The following is a 22,539-nucleotide window of genomic DNA, read 5'->3' as shown; positions in this document are numbered from 1 at the left end:
AGAGCACCAGCTACCTGTCTGGTGTCTCCCAAAGGGATGTACAGTGTAATACAACACTCACTCCCACCCCTGGCCATGGGATAACAGCACGGATGCCTGCAGTTCTTCTCCAGGTTGCTTGTAGAAAGAAGCAATCACTATGTTCCCATCTCCACCTTCCAAAAAGGTTTTGCCTTTATAGTCTAAAAGGTCTAACAGAAACTTCCCTCTCGACCAGCTCCAGTACAGAGCAATAGCCACATTCACGCTCTGCTAAAACTAGTTCTCCATCCCGGTTCTCTTGCAGCCCGCACGGGGCTGGCCAGCACTCCCAGCCTGGCGTGGGCAGAGTCACCCGGCATCTCTCTCCAACCACAAGAGAGAAATACCTTTCTTCTCTTAAAAAGTCTTTTCCATTTTTGGAGAGACCACACTCCTCCCCACAGTTTTATCACCTAAAATAACCTCTCTGCATCGTTTTGACTCACACACCGTGATGTATTCGAAAGCGCAGCTAAAGCAAAAGAAACCGGTTGCTCTGCATCCCACCGCACTCTGCGTCATTAAATACCAATTGGCACCATAACACCCTCCAGAAAGCACCATGCAAAATACCCTGACATTGCACCGACCTGCAGACGAGCTCCCCTGAGCTTGTCACAGCACCCAGGACATAAGCCATCACCCACAGACCTCAGAGCTCAGCCCAGAAGGTGACAAGACCCTGTGCGAAGCCAGAGGTACGGTCCCCAGGCTCACCGAGCCACCCACCACATGCACGGGCAGCGCTCGGGAGCGTGGCACCCCGGCAGCGAGCGGCAGATGAAGTTTGCTGGCTGCGGCTGTGAGCTAGTGAACAGATCCATCTTCAGCCGCTCCCTGACCTCGTTGTGCTTTGCTTTCCCACATCACCTCTCTACTTATATTTCTCTGAAAGTCCTGCGAGATCACCAGAACCAGGGAGGTCAAGTGCTTTCTAGGTCCACGTGTGATGGGACTGGGGGTTTGCACGCTGCAGCTGCACACTCAATAAATACTAGTGTGTTAGAGCTCAGTATCAGTGCTACAAATCCTGATTTCAGATTAAATGATCTCCTCTCTGCACTGCAGAACGCGAGCCCCATAACCAGAGTTAAAACACAACAAGCTGTAGAAATGAGCTGCAAACCAGCTGAGAGCTGTTAGAAATAACCAGCTTCAGGGCATGCGGGCTCTTATTTAGATCTGGAGAACAGCTAACTTGAAGCTAAGCACAGGTTGAGAACTAAGCTGCTGTAAGGCAGTTGTCTGAAGGTCACTTAGTTCAGAAGTGCCATATCCAGCTGCGGTGGCCAGTCACCCCTGTGCCACAACGTACCAGCTGCCACGACGTGCCGAGGCTTGCTGGGAGGGAAGGGCAGGGGTAAAGGAAACCAGGCAAAGCAACTGTCTCAACCTGAAAACAGAAACTCGTTCTTGTAATCCTCCACGTAATAAAAACACAGGCCTGTGTTATACAGCTTCACAGTTTGTATTACCAAAATGCAACGGTTTGGGTTCCGCCTCTATCAGATTCAACCAAGACTGAAACCTGGTGAAAGCAATTTAATCTTACACTTGCTGCAGGCAAGTAGCAGGCATGAAAGCACTTATTAGTCAGACTACCATTTCCTTATGCAAATACCTGAGTCTCAAGACTTTGCCATAGGGATTTTGTAGTAGTTTCAAGGGCAACCTGAGCTTTGCACACTTGCTGTGAGTCTGCATCAGTAGCCGTCCGGCTTTCACACTCATCTTCCAAAATGCTCAGCATCTGTAGCGTTCAGGGGGGTGTTCAGTGCAAATTGGTTAGCTTTTCTGCACAACTAATATTCCTGTCATTGCTTTGTAGAGGTGCAGAGAGGCCGTTGCCTTAGCAAGGGGAAGCTCTTTGATACTCAGTGGAGGATACTACAGACGTGCCAAGCATTACCATCTCCCCGCATCTCTTCCCTGCCTCCCACCTCCCTAACACTCACCTTAAAAGACTGCACAAATGTCCAGAGCAAGATGCGGATAGTGTAACCCTGGCGAAGGAGCTTGATAAGTCTCGCTGCCCTGAAGAGCCGCAGGAAGCTGAGGTTGATGAAGTTGTCCTGCGGAAAGTAAAGGTTTTGTGTCCTTCAGAAATTAACGCGATTAGAAACCACAGCCCGCAAAAAAGAAATTAAAATTACCAGCTTCACGATCTAAGCAGCAAATCGGCCACCAGAAAACCTTCCAAAAGAAACATTCGTCAGTGCAGATCACTCCACATGCAGCAAGTATGAGAAAATCCCTCTCCACAAGAGCCCTCCCCTCTGCTACTGGGTCAGTGATAGAAAAGGAAAAGGCCCTTTCACGCTGTCCACGGAGGTCTTGTTTTCTTTGACTAAGGCAGATTTTCTCCCCCTAAAAACTCAGGGAGAGGTAATGGTGCCGTATTATCGTTTTGTAAAGAATGAGGTTGTTTTGAAGTCTTGGTCAGCTCGCTTTCTACAATGAACTGAACTTCAGCCAAGACAGTTGCAAGGGACTGCGTATATAGCCTCTACCGTAACAAAGAAAGGCATTGTCCAGTGAAGATTAAAACATCCTTGAAAGAATGAGGATGTTTTCTAACCTGGAGCTTTTAAATGTTTATACAACATGTGACTGGACAGGCTCATCAAGGAGAAAGGGCACCAGCAAGATTGTTTGGAAGATGGATCAATGGCAGCAAATCAATTGGGGAGGCTGAGCGTTCAACAGCAGGAGGGTGCCTTAGGAACCTGCTGATTTTTTTAATTATTATTAAATGTGCCTTTGCACGTAGATCAAAGAACTGCTGGAGACAGATTCTGATTTCCATTTGTTTTGTATGATTCTCCCCACCCCGCACCCTGTTTTTTTCTTTCCTTCAGGGAAAAGAGGTTTCTTGCCCCAATGAGCTAATCTAGAGAGGGTTCTTTCCAAAACAAAACATGCAAAAGCCAGATCCCTCTTGCCCTCCTATTTTAAGGAGATGAAAAATATCCCCCCTTTCCGTCCTGATTCCAATTCACTTATTTGTGAATCTCTGTTCACAGCCACTTATTTGACTGAGTTAGCTAAAGAGAGAAAGCATCCCACTTTAAACTATCAAGCAGTGGAGTGGAAAATATAATCATAAGGAGCTCTTGTTGGTAAAAATGAGCAAAAATAGTCTTTCCCTTGTATTACTGTTTTACAAGAAGACACCCAGTCATATTGAACTGACCCACGTTTCTTGCTCATTTGGCTACAGAGCTCATGCTGAATTTGGGGGGCTTGTTGGATCTATTCATTTATCTAAATGCCAGCTCAGTTTTGGGCCACTAGCATCGCATTCCACCAATCCCATCAAAGAGTTCAAGAAATCAGTCTCAGGCATGCACTCGGTTTCTCTCATGTTAAAAACGCAAGCAGCTCATAGTTAGGCACAGACCATGTATCAGACTCAATCCTCAAATAAAGAGAAAAGAGAAAAGCATAGGTATGTTCAATGAAAGAGCAGACAACACTGAGCTCATTCAAGTCAGCAACAGAAATCAGCTCTGGCAGGCAAAACACAAGCGAGGATTCCCCTGGGTTGTTCAAGGTCAGTAAAACAGGCGCTAAAAATTCAACGCTTGTCTCTTTAGCATCAGCTTCTGTTTTATTTTTCACATCGCTTATGTTCCCTTCACAAAATAGCAGCTGAACTCACCTTAGCAGGTAAGGGCCACATAAGACCCAGGGGGCAGAGCTGGACCGCGGCTGGATAACTGGGTGCCATCACTAATCTGGTCCTTAGCACCCTGTTCCCCCTGTGCTGGCTGCGGTGCAGGCTGATACACCTCCGCAGGGCAGCTGCAGCAGGCTCCAGTGCAGGGCAAAGGTTTAACCCAGAGCCCATTTTAATCATGGAAAGTCTCCCCACCAGCGGGAACTGGATCAGACCTTGTGTGTAACGTTGACGGCACTTGGGCATCAGGCCTGCAACTCTGACATTATTACCTTCAGAACAACGCTCAAGCCAGATCTTTCCCGTGTACAAGCCTAGCGCTCCTCCAAGGAGCATGTGCACAGGCAGCATCTGCAGGATCCAGCTCTGCATATGAACCTGCCTTACCTCCCCTCTTCCCACGTTACTGCAGCTTAACAGCAAGAACAGTGTGTTGCTCAGACTTTGCTATAGTCTCATCATCACAGCTGATATGATGCTTAACATCTGCTTTGGTCTATGCTGACTGCAAGGTCACACTTAGCACAGACTATCCCTGTGCTACGTGAGGCTTTATGCAGGATAGTCTGTATACATGCAATATGAAACAGGGGGCTCAAAACTGTGCAGTTATGTCTATAACCCCCCACTCCCCGGGATTTGGGGGGACAAACAGTCCGTAACTTTTTTTTTTTCCCCAGCCCCAAGCCCTCCCTGTTTGACTCGTGCACTGCCATTTCCTAAAGCACAGCGAAAGCCTCAGCTCCGCGGGGAATCACTCGCAACCCAGGAAAATCCACCGTCACCAACATTCGCAGACTGTTCGAAGGACCGTTCTCTGCGCTGTTCGTAGGGAGGCAAAATTACACACGCTCGTGATGGATGGAAGGGGCTCCGCGTGTGTAACCCTCAGCACACCGCGTAGAAAACCCGTCCTTCAACACCTCAACTGTCCAGGCAGGTATTAGAATTGCATGCAGTTAAAGGGGAAACTCCACATTGCGATATTTCTTGTGTGTAACAGTGTTTTGCATCAATTCTCCTCCCGCTCAGCCACCTCTGTAACATGACATACACATGATCATCTTCTGGGTTATCAAGGTCTTTCTTTCCAGGGTTTTGTTTGCTTTTCTGTTGCACAGATGCTAAAGATTCACAAGTGCTCACAAGAGGCACCAGACCTTTATGATTTTATGATCCCCCTGAGGACTAGCAAATGATGTTTGAAAAACGTTTTGCCTTGGCCTGTCACTATTTTCCTAAAAGAGGGAGCTCTGGTACCGAAGGCACCCAGCCACCCGCCAGGCCCCGGAGGGTCTCGGCACAGCCAGGCACAGCCACCGCTTCCCCTGACAGGAGTGCGACCGAAACTCAGCCGAGCGATGCATCCCTGGAGCAAACTGCAGAGCAGAAGGGAAACAGGGAGAAGAAATATTGCGGATAAAGAACTGGCTTTGATTGCTCTCCCACATGGGCAGTCCGCTCTTTTACCCTTTCGTAGGGTGTTTTCCATACTGAAAAGTAGAAAGGCCATGAAGAATAAGGCTTACAGCCATTGCCTGGATCTGTTCCTCCAGCATCTTCAGCAGCAGAGTGGTTTCCTCCCCAACGCAGGAGCTGTGCCCGCTGTCCGCAGGGATGCAGAATCAGCTCCATTCTGTACACCAGTGGCAAAGCACCAGCTCAGTGGATTTAGTGTTTTGGATTTTTAAACCGGCAGTGGGAATATGAGCTTTTTATGCCATGGCTGGACATGCTCCGCAGGACTTATTGAAGGAGGTGACATTATGCTGCCACGCAGTAATAAATTTGGCAGAACTTGAGTTGCTCACCCCTGCTTCTTCCTGTGGCCCAGCTGCAGAACACAACCACCGCCCGGACTGGAAACTTCAGATTTCTGTCCTCAAAATGAAGGGCTCACCCAAACTTGCAAAGAGCTGCAGGAAGAGGAGTCCAACCAAGCCAAGAATGGGATCACTCAGGAAGCTTTGGCAGTTCTCTTCACCTGGCATCAACAAGAATTAACCTGTTATGCCAAGGAACTACTGTCGAGGAAATGGCTGTTTCCATTTAAATGTTTGTGGCATTGCCAGTACTAAAGAATAGTTCCTGAATCTTGCAGAGAGTCTTGGCTTCCTCTGAAGCTTGGGGAAAACCCTTGCTGATTTTAAGAGGCTGAAGATTTTTGCCACAATTGTCTGTGTCCTGGGGACTCTGCCATTACAGGAATATCATATCATGTCCTTTCATCCTGAGCCAGCAACACTGGAAAAATGATTTTATGTACGTGATGCCCAGATCTCTCCTTGTTCCCTACTACCTTTCAACTTTGGTGCTTCTGCAGCAGTCACTGTAGGCTCCCATCATCAGCCGTGGAAGGAAGAAGGCAGCTCCGGAGGACAACCTGGTGCTCCAAAGATCTAACTTGGACGCCTTGCACACTGAGTGACGGAAGGAGCCTGGACCTGCACATACGACCACAGAGACTGCAATCCTAACAAACTGCAGGATGAGCATTTAAATCTTCAACCTGCAACATGGACAGCAACAAGGCCAAAATTTGGCCAAATGGAGATAAGCTGATTTTTGTTCAGTATATTTTCATGTGCGCAGCTAATGCCAGAGCACTTATCTGTGCTGCCTGGGCCAGGGGTGCAGAAGGCAAAGTCTGCAAAGACATCCTCACAGCTCCCACACATCTGTAACAGTTCCAGCCACCGCAGCACACACAGAGGATTCCCTTCTCAGATTGCACTGGGCAAACTTTCAACTTATACATTGTCGTTCTCTTCTTTGCTGCTTCCTAGCAGAAAATTCCCTCCTGGGACCCTCCATGAAGCATGCATGGAGCTTATCTGCAGTCTGTCATGAAGATTCACTCCAATTTGTTTCGTAAGAGCAACTGTGCAACAGGAAGTCCAGATGCTAACACAGACCCGAGAGCTGCTGTCAGGTGGCCAAGCAAGTATTTTTGACAAGCTTATGGTCTCATTGGTGTTATTAACCATAGCCAAGATAATTAAGAATGGAAGAATATATCTATTTTTTAGATTGTATTTTTCTTTATTCATCCTCTTTTGCTTAATTTATGATTTTCAAAGACAAAGGCCAGTATTTCCAAAGGCATCTTTGGAATCAGGCACTAAATTCCCAGCGGGATCTGGTTCCCAGTACTTTTCAGCCCTGTTCATAACACAGCTTATGCATTTTACTTGAGATGTTTGCTTTTGCATCCAGGGACTCTGTGTCCACTGTGGTGGCAAAATGCTTCTATATGCTGGTATCACAAAGAATTTTCAAAGTTGAATAAAAATCACTCTTTCCTTTGACTTCTCTTTTGATTTGAGGGAAGCAAGTCTGTAAGCACTTCAATAATTTTTTTGCCTTACAATACAGTGTAAACCACAAGCTTAAAATACCTGTAAGGCAGTCCTGTTAAATGTACTGCTTCCCTTTGCGGAAAGCTCAATGCATCTCATCATAAAAGAAAACAAAACCAGTTTCTGAGAACTGAATTTGGTACCACCACTTACAAAATGGAGGGTTTCCCAGCCAGCCAATCTTCTCTGCTCCAGGTCATCCAGAAGCATCCTTTCCCTCCTATTCTCATTCAATTTTCCACCAAAATAAAGCAAGTGTCAGTCTCCCCTTTATCATTGCCAGGTGTAACAAACAGCAGAGAACAGGCTATTGGTAACTGCATTTGCCTCACGTCACCAATTAGCCAAGGGGAAGAAGATGCAGAACAGAAGCCAGTTTTGAGGCACGCTGCAGTGAGGCTTTTTCACCAGTGCAATCGGAAATCTCATCAAAACGAATTAAATTAAAGAAAAACGAGAGAAAATAAAAGCAGAGAATTTAAATAATTGTTTAAATTCAATGAAACCAACCGTGTCCTATATGTGATGTTTTCATGGATGGATATTTGCAAGATTATTTACAAATTTATTTTTTTGAGCAGCAGGTGCACAACATACAGACGGAGACATGGTTTTCGCATTGTATGTTGATTGGATGGCGTGATTCAGCAGGTAGATAAGGAAAATAAAGAACAAAACAGGAAACAAAAGAGAAAATGAGTAATCAGGACAAGCAAAAAAGGAAACTCTGAAAATTTCACTGGAAAAAAACTGTTGGGCTTTTGGGGGTGTTATTTTATGATAATTATATAAATAAAAAAATGCTTCAAACCAAAACAGATTCTGAGATCCTAAAGGTAACACAGACAGTGCAGTAGTTATTTGCATTTCACTTTGTAATGCAAATTGGGAGACAATTCACAAACACTTCTCAGTATGTTTTTTGTATTTCCAGGCATAGAAATGGATGTCAGTTTGCCATACACCCATTCAGACTCCTGAGGCCGGCCGTGTCCGCAAGGACACCTTCTCCTTAATGCCACCTATTTTACCTCAATTATTGAGAGGGTAAAGAACTGACATACGTGTTTTTGCCTAAGGAAATAAAAAAAAATATATATATACCACTGCATTCACAAAGTAAATTACATATGACATGACTAGAAAATTAAAATAAAGCAATTAATCAATACATTTCTTTTCCTTTTATCTTTAGTTTTCAGTGGGTTAGAAGTACCGATGCAGCAAGGCTGGTGGAAGCCGAGTCTCTCAAGATGAGACCGCCCAGGTGAGCAGGTTTATTTACCTTGGAGAACACTTCTAGCCGGAAAATATAGTCATGGAGAGAAGTGGTGCTCCTGCAACTATTTCCGCGCCTGATCTCAAAGTCATACCCAGAAAGCATCCTCTCTCCACAGGGAGCTGGAGGGCTTCACGGGTGGTTGTTAGGGGGACAGATGCAGACTGACAGTTGAGTTCCCATGGTGGCTGTCACCTGGGCTTCTCAGCCTGAGAAACCCTCCCGTATGAACGAGTAGTAACAGGGCTGAACGCACAGGGAAGGACTAACAGGGGCCGCCCCCCAACTATCCCCACGGCTGCCCGTCAGCTGAGGAGAGGCTGGAGCCGAGGAAGGCAAATGGAGAAGAGGGCATCCTCTGTTGGGGACACAGCTCTGAGTCGTGACGAGTAAAGACCCGCTCTCCTCTTTGGTTATTCTGAGCTCCGTAATGCGATGCAGAGACTTGCTGCACCCCGGGTCAGGAACTGAGCCAGAAAGTTGAAGTGGTGTTCAGCATTAGCTATGGCGTTTTGTGCAGAGTGGATGTTCATCCCGAGCCTTAGTTACTACTCTACCCTACTTGGAAATATAAAGGGCAAAGAGTAGTCGGGCAGAGACAGTGGGATTAAAGACTCGAGGCCATATACCCGATCTGTGCTCTGCGAATGAGGCACCCACCAGTTCTCGCCTTGGTCCCTGCTTTTTGCAAACAGCATGCTCACTACCGCTTGCACCAGGTTTTTCAGCTTTTTTTTTTTTTTTACATTTTTTAGTTGGTTCTAAATGCCAGAAGTATTTAAGTGACTCAGGTGCAACTCCAGTTTCACAAAATAGCAGATTATATATTAAAAGATGGTTTAAAGTGTAACTCTTCCAGGATATGCATGCATTGTACCACTTCCCAGGCAGCAAAAGAGCCCTGGCGTTTCCCAGGCAGCTGTGGGACCCCTTGGGTTTCCCCTGATGCACTGTGGGTCAGAATAACACGTGCTGCAACCTATTGCAGAGCCAACAAAACGGGACCGGAGCGGAGTGCTGGATCCTTCTGCTTGTTTTCCACCCTACGTGCCACAGACTGTCCTCAGGACTGAAGGGGTGTAAGGCTTGTAGTGGCAGTGGAGATCCTGGTACAAGAACACCTCCACCACATGCCACTGGATGAAGCAGAATGAACTGCTCCATGAAAAGCATCCTGAAAGCTGCCATCGTTTGCTGCCATTAACAATTCTGTTATAAACGTAATCTTTGGGGCACCACTGCAAACTCCCACTCATGTAAATAAGCAGCGATCCTGAGACCCGTGCATCACTGTCACCTTTAAGCAAACTAAGCTCCTAACACCTCTTCAGCAAGCTGTGCACGCCGCCTTTGAACTCTCAGCCCATCGTCCCTGGCTGAGGCTCAGAGGTAAATGTGTGCGGCTTAAGGAAGCGTACACCGGTGGCTACAAAAGCCGTTCAGTGCGGATAAGTGTGCTGCTGCGGACGGGCGTGGGCTGGAGAGAGATCAGAGAGGAGCTGTATGAAAGAAGTTTTGAAAAACAGGTCTAGCAAGAAGGTGTGGGTGGACCTCTGGGCACTCTCTGTCTGCAGGGGAAAGCATGTGGAAAGGAGACATGACGGCTATACAGAAATGCTGCAGAAGGGGAAGATTTAGAGAGAGCAGAGCTCAAATAGGTCTATGGACTGAGACAGAGGACCAAGAGGTCAGGGACTGGAGCGGTACTGGGGGACATATGGCTTTAATATAAAAGACATGACTCTGAGCAGCTTTGTATTGGACACACTGCCAGGGGAAGCTGTTGAACTACATTAGAAAGTCCTCTCTAAGGTTTGACTTAATGGATCTAGCTACTCATAAACCAAAACCTTCTCCATTACCACCTGGGAGGATAATGGAAAGGTGTATAGGTGCTTGGGAGCTTAACCCTATTGGAGTTTACTTACTGTTTTTAGAGGTAATTCATACTACTCTTCAAAGGCATCCTCAAATTGCTGCTATCTTTGATGCTGGAAACCAGAGAAACTAGTGCAGAGTGGAAGGGTGATGCCGTCACTCCCAGCACCCTCGAGGTTACTGCATCAGTGCCTGCCAACTCACACAAGGGTATTTGGGAGCACATTCACTCTCCAGCCTGAAGACCAGCAGAGAGGTGGGGAACCTCTGCCTACACACTAACTCTCCTACCCATAATAGTTGGCCAACAGTGCCAAGGGACAGCTGCTGCTTCCAAAAAGCCGAGGACGTGCATATACAGCTCCAGACGTGCTGTGGCTCTCTCTTAAATTCAGTGACGTATCACAGCCCAACCTCATCAGTCCATAGCCAATTCCCCAGGCGCCACACACCCTCGCCGAGGCTGGGCCACCCCCGTGGGAGCCGGAGGGAGAGGCAATGGCCTGTTAACCGAGCAGGGACGGCTACCTGCCAAGCAGGGAACCGGCAACACTGATGGCTGCTCTCTGCCTGCAAAATAGCTGTACAAAGGAGGATTTTAATAAGAAATGTGTGGGCATGGTGTTGCAAAGGACACACCTTCCTGAAGGAGAAGATACCAACCTCAGAGAGACCACATTCTCCCTCACCACGTGTGAGTTGGCTGTGCTGCTTCCTCCCAGTAATTGTGGCCAAAGGACAGGTGGAAGAGAAGCGTCAGCCTCTGTTTGTGGCCAACTTGCAAATGTTTTCACAAATTTTCAAACCAAGGCAAAAGTCTGGGTGCCTGAGTCTGGCAAGAAAGCGCGTCCCACGACAGAGGGAGTGGAGGCAAGCATCCAGTGCCTGTCCACAGTGCAACAGATCTCCTAAGCGCTCAGAGAAGTGGTAGTCAGACCTTGTGTTTGATCTGAGTAACTTTACCCTGGCTGTAAGCTGTGCATTGAAAACAAAAGGTAATCCAAAGTCTACGAGATAGGATTCACCAACTGTTAAATGAACGCCATTCGTGCAGGGAGTAAAACTTTGAGGTTTTGTGTGCTTTTTTGTACCGAGGAGGTTAGGCAATAATGTATTTTGTTAGAAACAGTAAAACAGTCTTCACCACCAGCTCAATGTCCTGTAAAGAAGTCTGGGGAGCACAGTTCTTAGCACACACAAAACAGATCTATAAACAAATCCCAGAGACCGATAAAAAAAAATTATGGTGAAGTTTAAATTCATCGCATACAGATACAGCATCATCAGCTAAAACATGCATTAGGAGAGGAGAGGAGCAATTTATAAATTGGATAATATCAGGCTGTCAAGGCTTGAGTCAGACATTTGCTGCCCTTATGGAAAAATCCTCTAGAATTTAATGGCAAGTTTGTACACTTCATGTAATCTACAGGACTCATTAGCCGGGAGACAGCAGGTATCGTAGGGCTGGCCAACAAACCCTATGGTAAAGTTGGTTGTTTGTTTGTTTTAATAATTGCCCCACAAAGCTTTTGGGCACATAACAGAAACGCACCATGTTCCCCCAATCTGGACTGCGCAGGCTGATGAGTTTCTGGCTGTTTCTACGTTCCCATCACCTCTCCCCTTCTCACTCCTCTTATCGCCTTCACTCTGCCCCGTGGCCAATATTGGGTAGGAGCCCCAAGGGACAGATGTGTGTGCGTGCCCTGCAAAGTACCTCACACTATAAAACAGCAGTCTTCAACAGAATCCTTTTGATCTTTTCCCTCTATTAAATTCAACAGGATTTTTCCATTAATAGGCAAAACCAGCTCAGGGTTAGAGTCGTTTGCTGAACGAGAAAGAGAGATTGTTTCCTGGCAGAGTCACTAGCACTGTCGTTCTCATCACAGCTTTTTGCATGAAAGTCTTTGGGGCAGACAGCCGTGCTCATCTCCGTGGAAAGAGCAGAGCTAATGGAAACAGGCTGCCAGGTCACCCAAGGACATCATCACACGATGAGTGCCAGAGGCAGCTCTAGGGAATAAGGCTGGTAGGGAGAAGGTGCAATGTCTCGACAGGGTACAGCTTTGTTGGTAAATGAAGCAAATTGAGCAAACTGTACTTACCGCAATCTCTGTTACTAAAATATCAGTAATACTTCCCAACACTGTTACAAAATCAAAGACATTCCAGGCATCTCGGAAATAATTCTGCCAAATGAAAACACAAGGGGGATAGAAGGATCCAGGGGTTATTTTTTTTTTTTTTGCAACAGAGGCTTTTTTTGTTTGTTTGTTTTTAAATGTGCATCATGAAATACAAGCATTTCATGTAGAGAGGAAACAGTTGAAAGTAAACAAGGAAAGCACATACCAGCACACCAAAGGCAATGATCTTCAGCACACATTCCATTGAAAACATGGATGTAAACACAATATTCAGGCATTTCAACATTTCTTCATATGCTTCTGGAGCATCATAGAACTAAACCAGGATGGAAGAAAGGCTGTTACTGGAAGATCACTTACAGAATAAAACCTTCCCAGCTGACTTGACTGCAAGACTCTTGCCCATTTTAGTGCCAGATTTTGTGCTCACTTCAAGCAAGACTTGGGGTTACAATACGGTTATTCATGCCACTCCAGAAGCACGCCATTGCCTACATGCTATCTTAATGGGGTAGCTGGGGATACACCCAGGATGGGGAGACTGTTGCTGGTGTACATCTCCCTGTAAGCAGAGCATGGACCAGGAGGGAGGAAAAGCATTTTCAAAACCAGAGGACAAGTGCAGAACTGTGTTTCGCTCCAGCAGACCCTAAGAATATGGTGACCCCTTGACTGTGAAGATACTCTAAGCTAGGTAAGGGATAGGAGGGGAGATCATCCACAATATCTAGCCACCTGCATCTCTTCCTCCTAAGCACTGTGGATCACATCCCAGAAGCTTGACGCTGCCACAAATTTGAGTAATCTCCCTGGCACGGCTGGATTTCGAGCATCCCCAAGAAGTGACCCTGCTCTGCAGCAGGAAGCCCAGGTTGAGCTGGGAGCTCAGGACCTGCGGAGCCCAGTTCCCATCCCACTGGCCATACGCTGAAGGGGCTACGAGCCAAACCAGTGATGTGCAGGGGAATCCCATTCGCAGTATCTCATCACAACTAAACCACCTCCCTTTGGGAACCGAAGGAATCCCGCAAGGCATCTAAAAATGACATCAGGCAAATGAGCAGTGATGGTTGCTCCTGCCGATCCCCCCCAGCTCTCAGGTGGAGAGTACAAAGCCTCTCCAGCAAACACCACATTCGCTAGCCCAAAATTGCAAAGATTCAGTAACAGCCCACTAACCTTCATCATTAGGACAATGGTATTGAGTGCAATCATGACCATGATAAAATACTCAAAGGGAGGGGACACCACAAATTTCCACATCTTGTACTGAAAAGATTGCTTGTTCTGAGGCATGTAGCGCGTCAGCGGCTTGGCACTTATGGCGAAGTCTATGCAGGCCCTCTACAAAACAAAAATGGGATGAAAAGAATACAAAAAAAGGGCTGGTAGTCTCTATCACTTGGGATTTGTTGGGAGAGAGACCAGAGCATTTAGTGGAAGATAGTATTTCTAAGTGTTTCTCACACATGATGCGAGTACTGACTACCCCTGTAAAATGCAGCACAGGACCCCCAAATTGTAGTCACTTTTGGACACCCGCTGAAATATTAAACCCCACAACACTCCTATGGCTCCCTGCAATCCTAGGAGACAGCCTTCCATCCCAGCCCAGCTCCTGGTAGGTCCCGATCCCTTCCCACTTTGGGAAGAGAATTATAAATCCACAGGCTCACTTCAGAAAACACTCTGCCAATTCCTCCTGATATGGAATTGTAGAAACTGGAGGATTGGTAAAGATGTTACTGTGTTTAAAAAAAAGTGTTGTGAAACCCAGGTATGTTCTCACACACAGCAAAACCTGTCCAGCTAATAACATTTCATAAAATGCGAACTGAACTCAACCAATAAATTATCCAACAAATATTACTGGGTGAACTCTCGAAGACCCCCTTAGTTGGCTATTTCTGTTCACATTATTATGAGTATAAAACTGCATTAAAAATTGGTTTCTACCCACAAGTTTTGATTCTGGAGCATCTTCTCATCTTGGATTTAGATAAGAATTCAAAGTCTTAAATTAGTGCAAAAATATTCTCTGCTCAGTTGAAAAATAATGTGGTAAAGCATCTCTAAACATTCTGCTTTATTTTGGACTTTTTGTTCATATAGACAAACAATGCACTAATTAATAATTGACTAAGAAGTCATCTCTTTTCATCAAAAATCAGGTTCCAGTTTCAAAATAAATGAAAAGAGATGGTTCTTCGCACAACAGGTCATTGAGGCTGTGGGACCCCAGACGAAGGATGTCGCAGATGTGAAAAATCTGCACGGGTTCAGCAGAAAACTGGATACATTCATGAAGAAAGATACACAGATGCCGCTAACTAAAGAAAAACCACGTCCAACTCAGGAGGTTCCTGAGCTGAAAACGATGGTATTTGCTAAAGGCATTAAAGAAAAGCCTCATGCGTGCTTGCCCTGATCTTACACTCTTCCCAAGGCATCTACTTTTGGTTGCTGTCAGGAGGACATCATCTCAGCCAGGCACAAAACTAGCCTGGTGAGCGGAGTGTTCCTCTGGGGAGCTGTAGCAGCTGCACTTCAGTTTGATTTCTGATGACTGGCCTCTAAAAGGCCAAAGATTTCTGCCTCCTTTCACATCTACATGCTTGAGCTAACATGCAAGTCTGTCTTCACTTTGAAGCGGAGGTGCGGTCCACGGGGACGTGTGACAGTGCTTACTGACATGCAGCATTCGGGAGCTCTCCCTGGTTTTGTTTTTATGCAAAAGCTGAAACAGTCTGTAATTTGTTTGGTCTCTCCACCACACACCCTCAGGTAACGACTGCTCTAAAGCCTCCCCAGGGCACGGGAGGGAGGAGGAGGAGTGGGCTTCCACTGGTATCGAGGTGCTCTGAGCCCCCAGGTGTTAACTCCAGATTCAGAAGACGCAGGTACCTCGTTTTTCTCGAGACTGCACTCTGACATCACTTTATCTCCTTGCTCTTGGAAGGTGATGATGATTAACGCCACAAAGATGTTCACAAAGAAAAAAGGGAAGACAACAAAATACACCACGTAAAAGATAGACATTTCCATTCGGTAGCCAGGGCTGGGACCCTGTTCCTCGTAAGTAGCATCCACCGAGTGCTTCAGCACACTGCAATCAAGCGCAAAGAGAGAAGAAAAGTCAATGAAATCAGTGTGAAGCACCAATGACACCCTGATAGTCACTCACTGGCCTTCACTCACGTGGAGGGTTTTCCACATATGCTCAAGGTCAAACTCACTCCCATCTCTATGGCTGGGAAGAAGTTTTCCTTGAGAATATTTTTAGGGAAACCCTTGCTGTTTTCACCATTCTGCAGAATGATGGAGATTTGCTACGTACAGATCCACTTATCCCCCTGGCCAAGGGGAGAGGATACAGTCAGATCTGGCTTCTCTTCTCTGGTCAACAGGGATGAAGTGAGGGTGGGAAAAGAAAGGTGGTGATGATCTCCAAGTAGGGGAAAACAGTGAGGGACTGGACAAAAGAGATTGATGCTGTATGTTTTATTCTTTGTTTTATGAAATAGCTGAACGTGGAGGACAGGGAAGGCCTGTCATGGAGAAACCCTGACCGTGAATTGTACTCCATGTGTCCCAGCAGAAAAGTGTGCCAAAATAAAGTCATATGCTGAACAGTAAATATAATTTTGGGACTATCATACCCAGCATACTTTCAGCATAAGTCACAATACTTTTTCCCCTCATTTTCTTACATTCCCATTACCAATTTTACACCTGAGAATGGCGTGCAAGTCCAAAAGATGGGAGCAAGCAAGCTATTAAGTACTGAAAACTGCCTAAGCATCCCTGTGCAAGCTCAGAAGAACACTGAGAAAAATGCAGAGCCCTGCCTGCTCGTTCACCCAATCATCACACAAGGGAAAGTAAAAGCTTAGCCGATAAAAGACTATTCTTATTTCACAGGTCACCTGCCATTTACGTGTCTCTCAGAGGCATGGAAAGCTGCCATTACCTCCGTGATCACTGACCCTGCCAGTCCCGTGTACTCACGTTGGCCACCCTTCGCCTGTGGAGACAGTGAAGAGCGTGAGCAGAGCCCAGAGCACGTTGTCGTAGTGGAACTCGTATTTTTTCCATTCCCTGGGCTGCGCCTCCACCTCATTTTTTTCATAATCGAGGTACTGACCCCTAAGAAAAACAGAGATTCAGACCAAATGAGAGAATTAAACCAAATCAGCCATTTCATATGACTCACTGAGGAGCATCGAAAAGCCCCAGTAGCACAGTCCGACTGTGCTATGTATTAAAGACAAACGAAGAGACAGCTCCTAGGTTTGTAACAGAAGTAAAGGCTGTTTTTCGAGCCATTTCAAGCCACAGGAACTGGACCTGAGGTCTAGAAATGAAAGAAATTGTAATCAGGACATTCATCCATTAGGCAAAGCCAGCAATTAAGAGCATGCTGGCCCCCAAATTGTCTGACCCCACAGAAAACTGTGCTGCTTGATGGGGAAGAGTCTCTGGCTCCTACTTCAGAGTTGGATCTAACTTCTAAATGGATCCTGCTTTGAGGGGCCAAGGGACCCGGCATCTGGAAAAGTTCCCCTCCAACCTACATTTTTCTATAATTTCACATTTCTTTCTGCAATACATCTGCTTTATTGCAAGAAAGAACTGCAGCGACAGCCTCCGCGTCTGCTGCATGCACGTGGTCCCACCAGGGACGTGCCCTGCAGTTGCAAGGCGGCAGGAGAGGGGTAACGCGGGCAGACCTGGACAGTGCTGAGGATGTGGTTTGGGTGCCAAGAAAAAAGTCAAGTGAGGAAGACACACATTGTGGTAGAGCACCTTGACAGTCTGCTGCAAAGGACAAAGCGTGACAGGGTTTTTAAGATATTCAAATACTGACCCCTTTTCTAGCTAATTAGGAGCTCTTTAAATTCCTACCGACTCACTTCTGATTATTTATTCATTATGTTTTCCTAATTCATACGAACCCTAAGAATCAAGGCAGCAGGTAGAAAAAGGAGTCATGCCATCCCTTCAAAAACCCTTTACCTTAAAACCACACCTAGCCCTCCCCGGGAAAAGGACCCTGCTCTCCTGTATCATTAAGCATTTGGGTAAGCATTTCCTAGATCAGACCCAGGAACGATGCAGCTATTAAAACAACAAAAGGGAAAACTCACCTCTAGGGTAATTGTGCTGAAGCATTGCTCTTACTTAGAAGAGACTCATCAAGCTCAGCAGATACCCGACTGATGCAGCTTTGGGACAGTCAAGGGAGCTGCCACTGCCAGGGGAAAGTCAGGCTCCCCCCTCCACAGCCCCTGCCCCGGCCGTACCTGCAGTCCTTCTCCAGCTCCTTGGACTCATCGGTGCAGTAGAAGAATCTGCCTTTAAAGAGCTGCACAGCAATGACGGCAAAAATGAACATGAAGAGCATGTAAACTATGAGGATATTGAGGACGTTCTTCAGGGAATTCACCACGCAGTCAAAGACAGCCTGGGGACGGAGGAGAACAACATTAAGGGGTTGGAAGAAAAGCGCATGTAACATCTTGGCATCTAGCATCTAACTACACTTGGGAGTAATTACTCAACCTACAACCCATGGACGGTTTCATGGACTTCCACACCAAGTGTTTGACCAAGAGTCATGCTCCAGCTGTGAGAAGTAACGCCGGCTTCCTACATTCCCTGCTTTCTCGGCGAGTTTTGCTGTGCCACTGAACTTTCTGGTGCTGCCCATAAAATTTATAAAGACAATCGCAGCTTGCTGAGATATTAGTCCTAAGCAAATACTTCCATGGCCAATTATGAAATGAGGAACATACTTGTGTTTAATTTATTCCCAGTGGATAGGTAAAAACTCATCAAATATGTTACTCGTTGACCATTACTTGAACTGTTTGAATAATAAGGAAAACATACCAAACAACCAAATGCTTCGAATAATATTTTTCTAATGAACTGTCTATCAAAATTAAGCGTGACTAATCTAGTCAGTGTATGTCACTTCTGAACTCCCTGCAAAGAACTTCTCAAATACATTTATTATTTGGTTATTAGTCACTGATTCATTGTTACAAGTAATTTGCAATTTAATTTTAGTCTGAGAAGTTTGTCATAATAATAGAAATTGAGCATTCTTACTGCCCAAGTGCGGGGTTTGTACAATACTGTTCCTGTTTCTCTGAATGGAAGTGAATAATTCACAAAATTACACTCCTGATGCAACTCAGAAATACCGAATTAAAACACTGGAAATATCTCTAATCACCCCATTAATCTTGCTGATTGTTGCACACAAGACCACATCCAGGAAAAAAAAAATTGAAAGAGTTTTGAAGACAAACCATACGAATATGTCTTCTGCTTCACATAAAGATTTCTGAATACTTCTTTACAAGTGGTAAAATTACTCTGTAAAATGGCTTGAAAATAAGGAAGACATTCAATAAAAAGCAAGCGTTCGGTGTGCTGCTGTAGGACTACGCTACTGTTGACTGTTTTATGACCTAAGAACTGTACATTTCAAATTTCTAAACAAATAAAGACCATTGTCTACATTGTTCAACATTACTCTTCCTTATCTTTTGAGGTACATTTAGTATCCATAAAAATACATAAAATCAAAATTATTTAAGCATGAATTGTGGCTAAGGACAAAAGCAAATCTATATAACAGCTGACCCCGATTTTTACATGCCACTACGGGAAAACAGGAATTGTCAGACGTAGTTTCACCATTGCAAAAGCACCCATCACTTTTTTCCCCATCTCTCACAGGAAAGAGCCTGCAAGCAGTGATGCCGCATGAAGATGTTCTACAATAGGTATTCAAGAGTTCACAAAACAGAAAATATTAAATTTTGTAACTCCTTCCATTCTCTGCTTCCAGGGGCTGGCTGTATCTCAAAGCATTCTTGAAATGGTGTTGAATAAGTAACTACAGGCCATTACATCTATTTTACTTTGTAACTTAGTATTCTAGAGATGAAAGGGCACTGCTATAAAACCCTGCACTATATATTCTTTAATAGAAAGGATTAACAGATTAGAAGTCCTCATACAGCAATGACATTTCTCTTTAGACAGACTGTGGAAAATCTTGCAATATTCATTTTAAGTTCTCTAGGGAAAGTCAAACACTCCAAAACCTATTTTCTACTATATCATTTCTAAGAGCACCACACTTATGAACTGTAATTTATTTGCATTTTTTTCTTTTTTTAGAAGTTTGATTTTAATATGGATTCACAATAATTCATAATATTGCACACAATGTTTGCAAAAGAAACAAGTGTTTGTCATTTGCTAAACATCTGCACAGCTATTTTTATAAACCTGGCAAAGAGATTAATTGCAGCAAAATAAAAGGAACAGAAATAACTTGGATTAAGTTTAGTCCATCAGCTTCCACTCAGATCAGTTGCAAACCTCCAGAGAAGGAAAGATTTGTGGTTATTCTCTAACCTTTAGTTTTGGCAGCCGTTTAATGGTCTTCAGCGGTCTTAGGACCCGCAGAACTCGCAGTGACTTGATTGTGTTGATATCCTTGCCTTTGGTTCCTCTGCAAGGGATAAAAGGCACAAGAACAACAGAGGGAATAGTTTGGTCCTCAGGTCACTAACTAGAATATCTATAGGTACCCAGTGTGGTTTTGGTTGTGGAATTGTTTCGGGTTTGGTTTTTTTACAGGTTTTGGGGGCCATCCTCACCACGGATGCAGACAGTACTAGTGAGGACTGCAGATGAACACCCACTCGAGACGTGTTAATCACCGCACAGGAGGAAGGCTGTGGGCAGGACATGGTCCTCGCAGCGTTCAGCCACACGCGCTTTCCAGCCTTCGCTCACTTCCCAGCTACTCACCGAGCATCACCCAGGAACTGGTGACCTTCCTGCCCCAACTCCCCACCCAGGCCACGGCCAAAGCCAGGGCAGCAGCACACCTCGGCTGCAGGCACCAGGAGGGAAGGCTCAGTACATCCATCCCAGCCCCAGGCAGGAGAAGTGAGAAAGTCACACGTGGCTCTCCTCCCTCCCAGGCGCCTGGGTGAGACAGGAGGATGTTTCTCTGCGTGCTCCTTGCACTTCTCTGGCAGGGACGTTGTGTCTAGACAAGCAGACAGTGACTGGAGGGAACTGGAGCCTTCATGGTGAGGGACAGAGCTCTCCTGGGGACCAGAGCCACTCCGTGCCCATACCCTCATCCTCGAGTCTCTCTTGGAAGACATGCTACCAAACCCATGCGGGAACATGTAATATGACGGCGTATTACATGCCTGGAACAGTGCTAGGGCAACTTCCCACTTACACATGCAGGTGCTGTAAGTCACGTTTTGTTTTTACTTTTTGTTAAAACTGAGTGCAAGACTTGAGACCGTTCCTCTTGTTACCATTAAGGTTTTTAGGGGAAGGACAGAGTTCCTTTCCTCGTGCACTTCCAAAATAAATAAAAGAAGACACAGTTACATCTTCTTCCAACCCAACAGCAACACAATGACATTCCCCTTCGTTTCATATGAAGTGAAAAATGGGATGAAAATCTTTAACAGAGTTTTATTCATGACTATAGGTTTGGGTCTGAGACTGTATTGAAGTAACACAGGTGTGAATGAATAACATGTTGAACAGATGCTGATATACCTATTCTATGCTCTTCCAGTTTGCTAAACATTTCTCTTCTCCAACAGGAAAGCAACAGAAATACAAGCAACCCGAGAGACCCACAAGAGGTATGTGCAGGTAGCGGACTGCAAAGCTTCCCCCATCCTGCTAGCAGCCAGCCCTATGCACGATGCTGAGGAATAAGCACCGAGAGTGGAGGAAGCCACCCAGTTTCGTGGCTGGCTGACCTTGCTCAGCCCTGGAAGGTGTCTTTTTGCAATCTATCCACTTCTAAAAGACTAATAACTCAGTACTAATACCGTATTATTCAATATTAACACTGAACTGGAATCTGCAACCTAGAAACACACATTCCTGTCTCATCTCTGGTCTCTTTCTCCAATCACCAGTCACTGCAGTTGTCCTGAAATGCAATAAGCAGTGAGACACAAGGAATTTTTGGAGGGCCGTGGGTTGTATCCCAATGACTTATACATTGAACACAAGTTGCCTTTGCACATGATCTAATAGAAATGGAGGAGAGGGGTAACAGGATGGAGATTTATCTATCCTCTCCCTATCTCATCTTTCAGGGCTGCTTTAGGGCCATTTTAATCAGCCGCAGATGGATCCTGACTGCTGGCACGGCTGTAAATCCAGGTGATTGAGCTAATACTCATGGAGTTACAGGACTGATTTAATGCCACAAAATAACTACTATATATTTAAAAGAAATAATTTTTGATTCTCATTAGAGACCCTTTAATCTGGTTGAGATGCAGACACTGCCGACACAGCTTTTACTGACTTTCTCTTCAGGTTTTAGCATAACTGAAGATCTGGCCCATGTTTGGCTTTGCATACTTGCTTTCAAATCACCAACTCCTAGCAAGCAACGATCCTACCACGGTCATTGCAGCCGTCTTCTTGTCACCATAGCATCCAGCTGAGCCAGCCAAACTGGAGCTCACCTACTCCCCAGGCAGCTTTGTCTGATCCTTAGCAATGCCCTGGCTGCAAAACTATTTGTTCAGCCTCTTGAGGAGGACAGTCGGTGGCAGGAGGGAAGTAGAAGGGGAAATAGGTTACTGGGAAGGAGATACTGCCTGGCTTGGCCAGCCAGCCGGTCCCCACGGCTGATGGTCACCCAGCACATGTCCATCACCTTGGCTGCCCCTGCTGCTCCCTCCACCCTCTCCCCTCTGAAAGGCCAAGCAAATCGCCCAGGTTGCTCCATGCTGCCCAGCCATTTGGGGTTTAACTAGATGAGGAAGCCAGGGCAGAGACGGCGAAGAGGTAGGAGCTGAGGAAAGTAGAGGTGAGAGAAGAGCGAAGGTCAGAGGGTTAAGGGACATGTGGCTGGGGCAGTAGGAGGAAAAAAAGGGTGGGATACCTTGGCCCAGAACTATATTCAATTCTCCATCATTTGTGGCCATGTTTCTGGTTGCAGCTTAACACACACAGCCCAGCTTAGCAGCACAGCCACTGGCAGGTAGCGACTGAACTAACCAACCTCAACAGTCCTCACCGGGGTCCAAGCAGAACCACAGACTATTTCTGCACGGTGTCTTCCAGTGCTCCTGATTCCAGGAGACC

General features: G+C 45.8%; 1 protein-coding gene across 1 annotated transcript in view; it reads right to left on the bottom strand.

Moving 5' to 3' along the window:
* Window positions 1–22,539, bottom strand: part of CACNA1B (calcium voltage-gated channel subunit alpha1 B) — a 301,750-nt gene that overhangs the window by 40,484 nt on the left and 238,727 nt on the right. The window contains exons 26-33 of the mRNA XM_050908179.1: window positions 19,807–19,903; window positions 17,673–17,833; window positions 16,378–16,515; window positions 15,274–15,475; window positions 13,549–13,713; window positions 12,575–12,685; window positions 12,319–12,411; window positions 1,977–2,093 (exon numbers count right to left, since the gene is read on the bottom strand). Of these exons, the coding sequence (XP_050764136.1) occupies window positions 1,977–2,093; window positions 12,319–12,411; window positions 12,575–12,685; window positions 13,549–13,713; window positions 15,274–15,475; window positions 16,378–16,515; window positions 17,673–17,833; window positions 19,807–19,903 (1,084 nt within the window). The remainder of the gene's footprint in view (window positions 1–1,976; window positions 2,094–12,318; window positions 12,412–12,574; window positions 12,686–13,548; window positions 13,714–15,273; window positions 15,476–16,377; window positions 16,516–17,672; window positions 17,834–19,806; window positions 19,904–22,539) is intronic.

Source organism: Gymnogyps californianus, chromosome 18 (assembly GCF_018139145.2).
Source record: "Gymnogyps californianus isolate 813 chromosome 18, ASM1813914v2, whole genome shotgun sequence".
NCBI lineage: Eukaryota > Metazoa > Chordata > Aves > Accipitriformes > Cathartidae > Gymnogyps > Gymnogyps californianus.
This window is presented reverse-complemented; position numbering and strand designations above follow the sequence as displayed.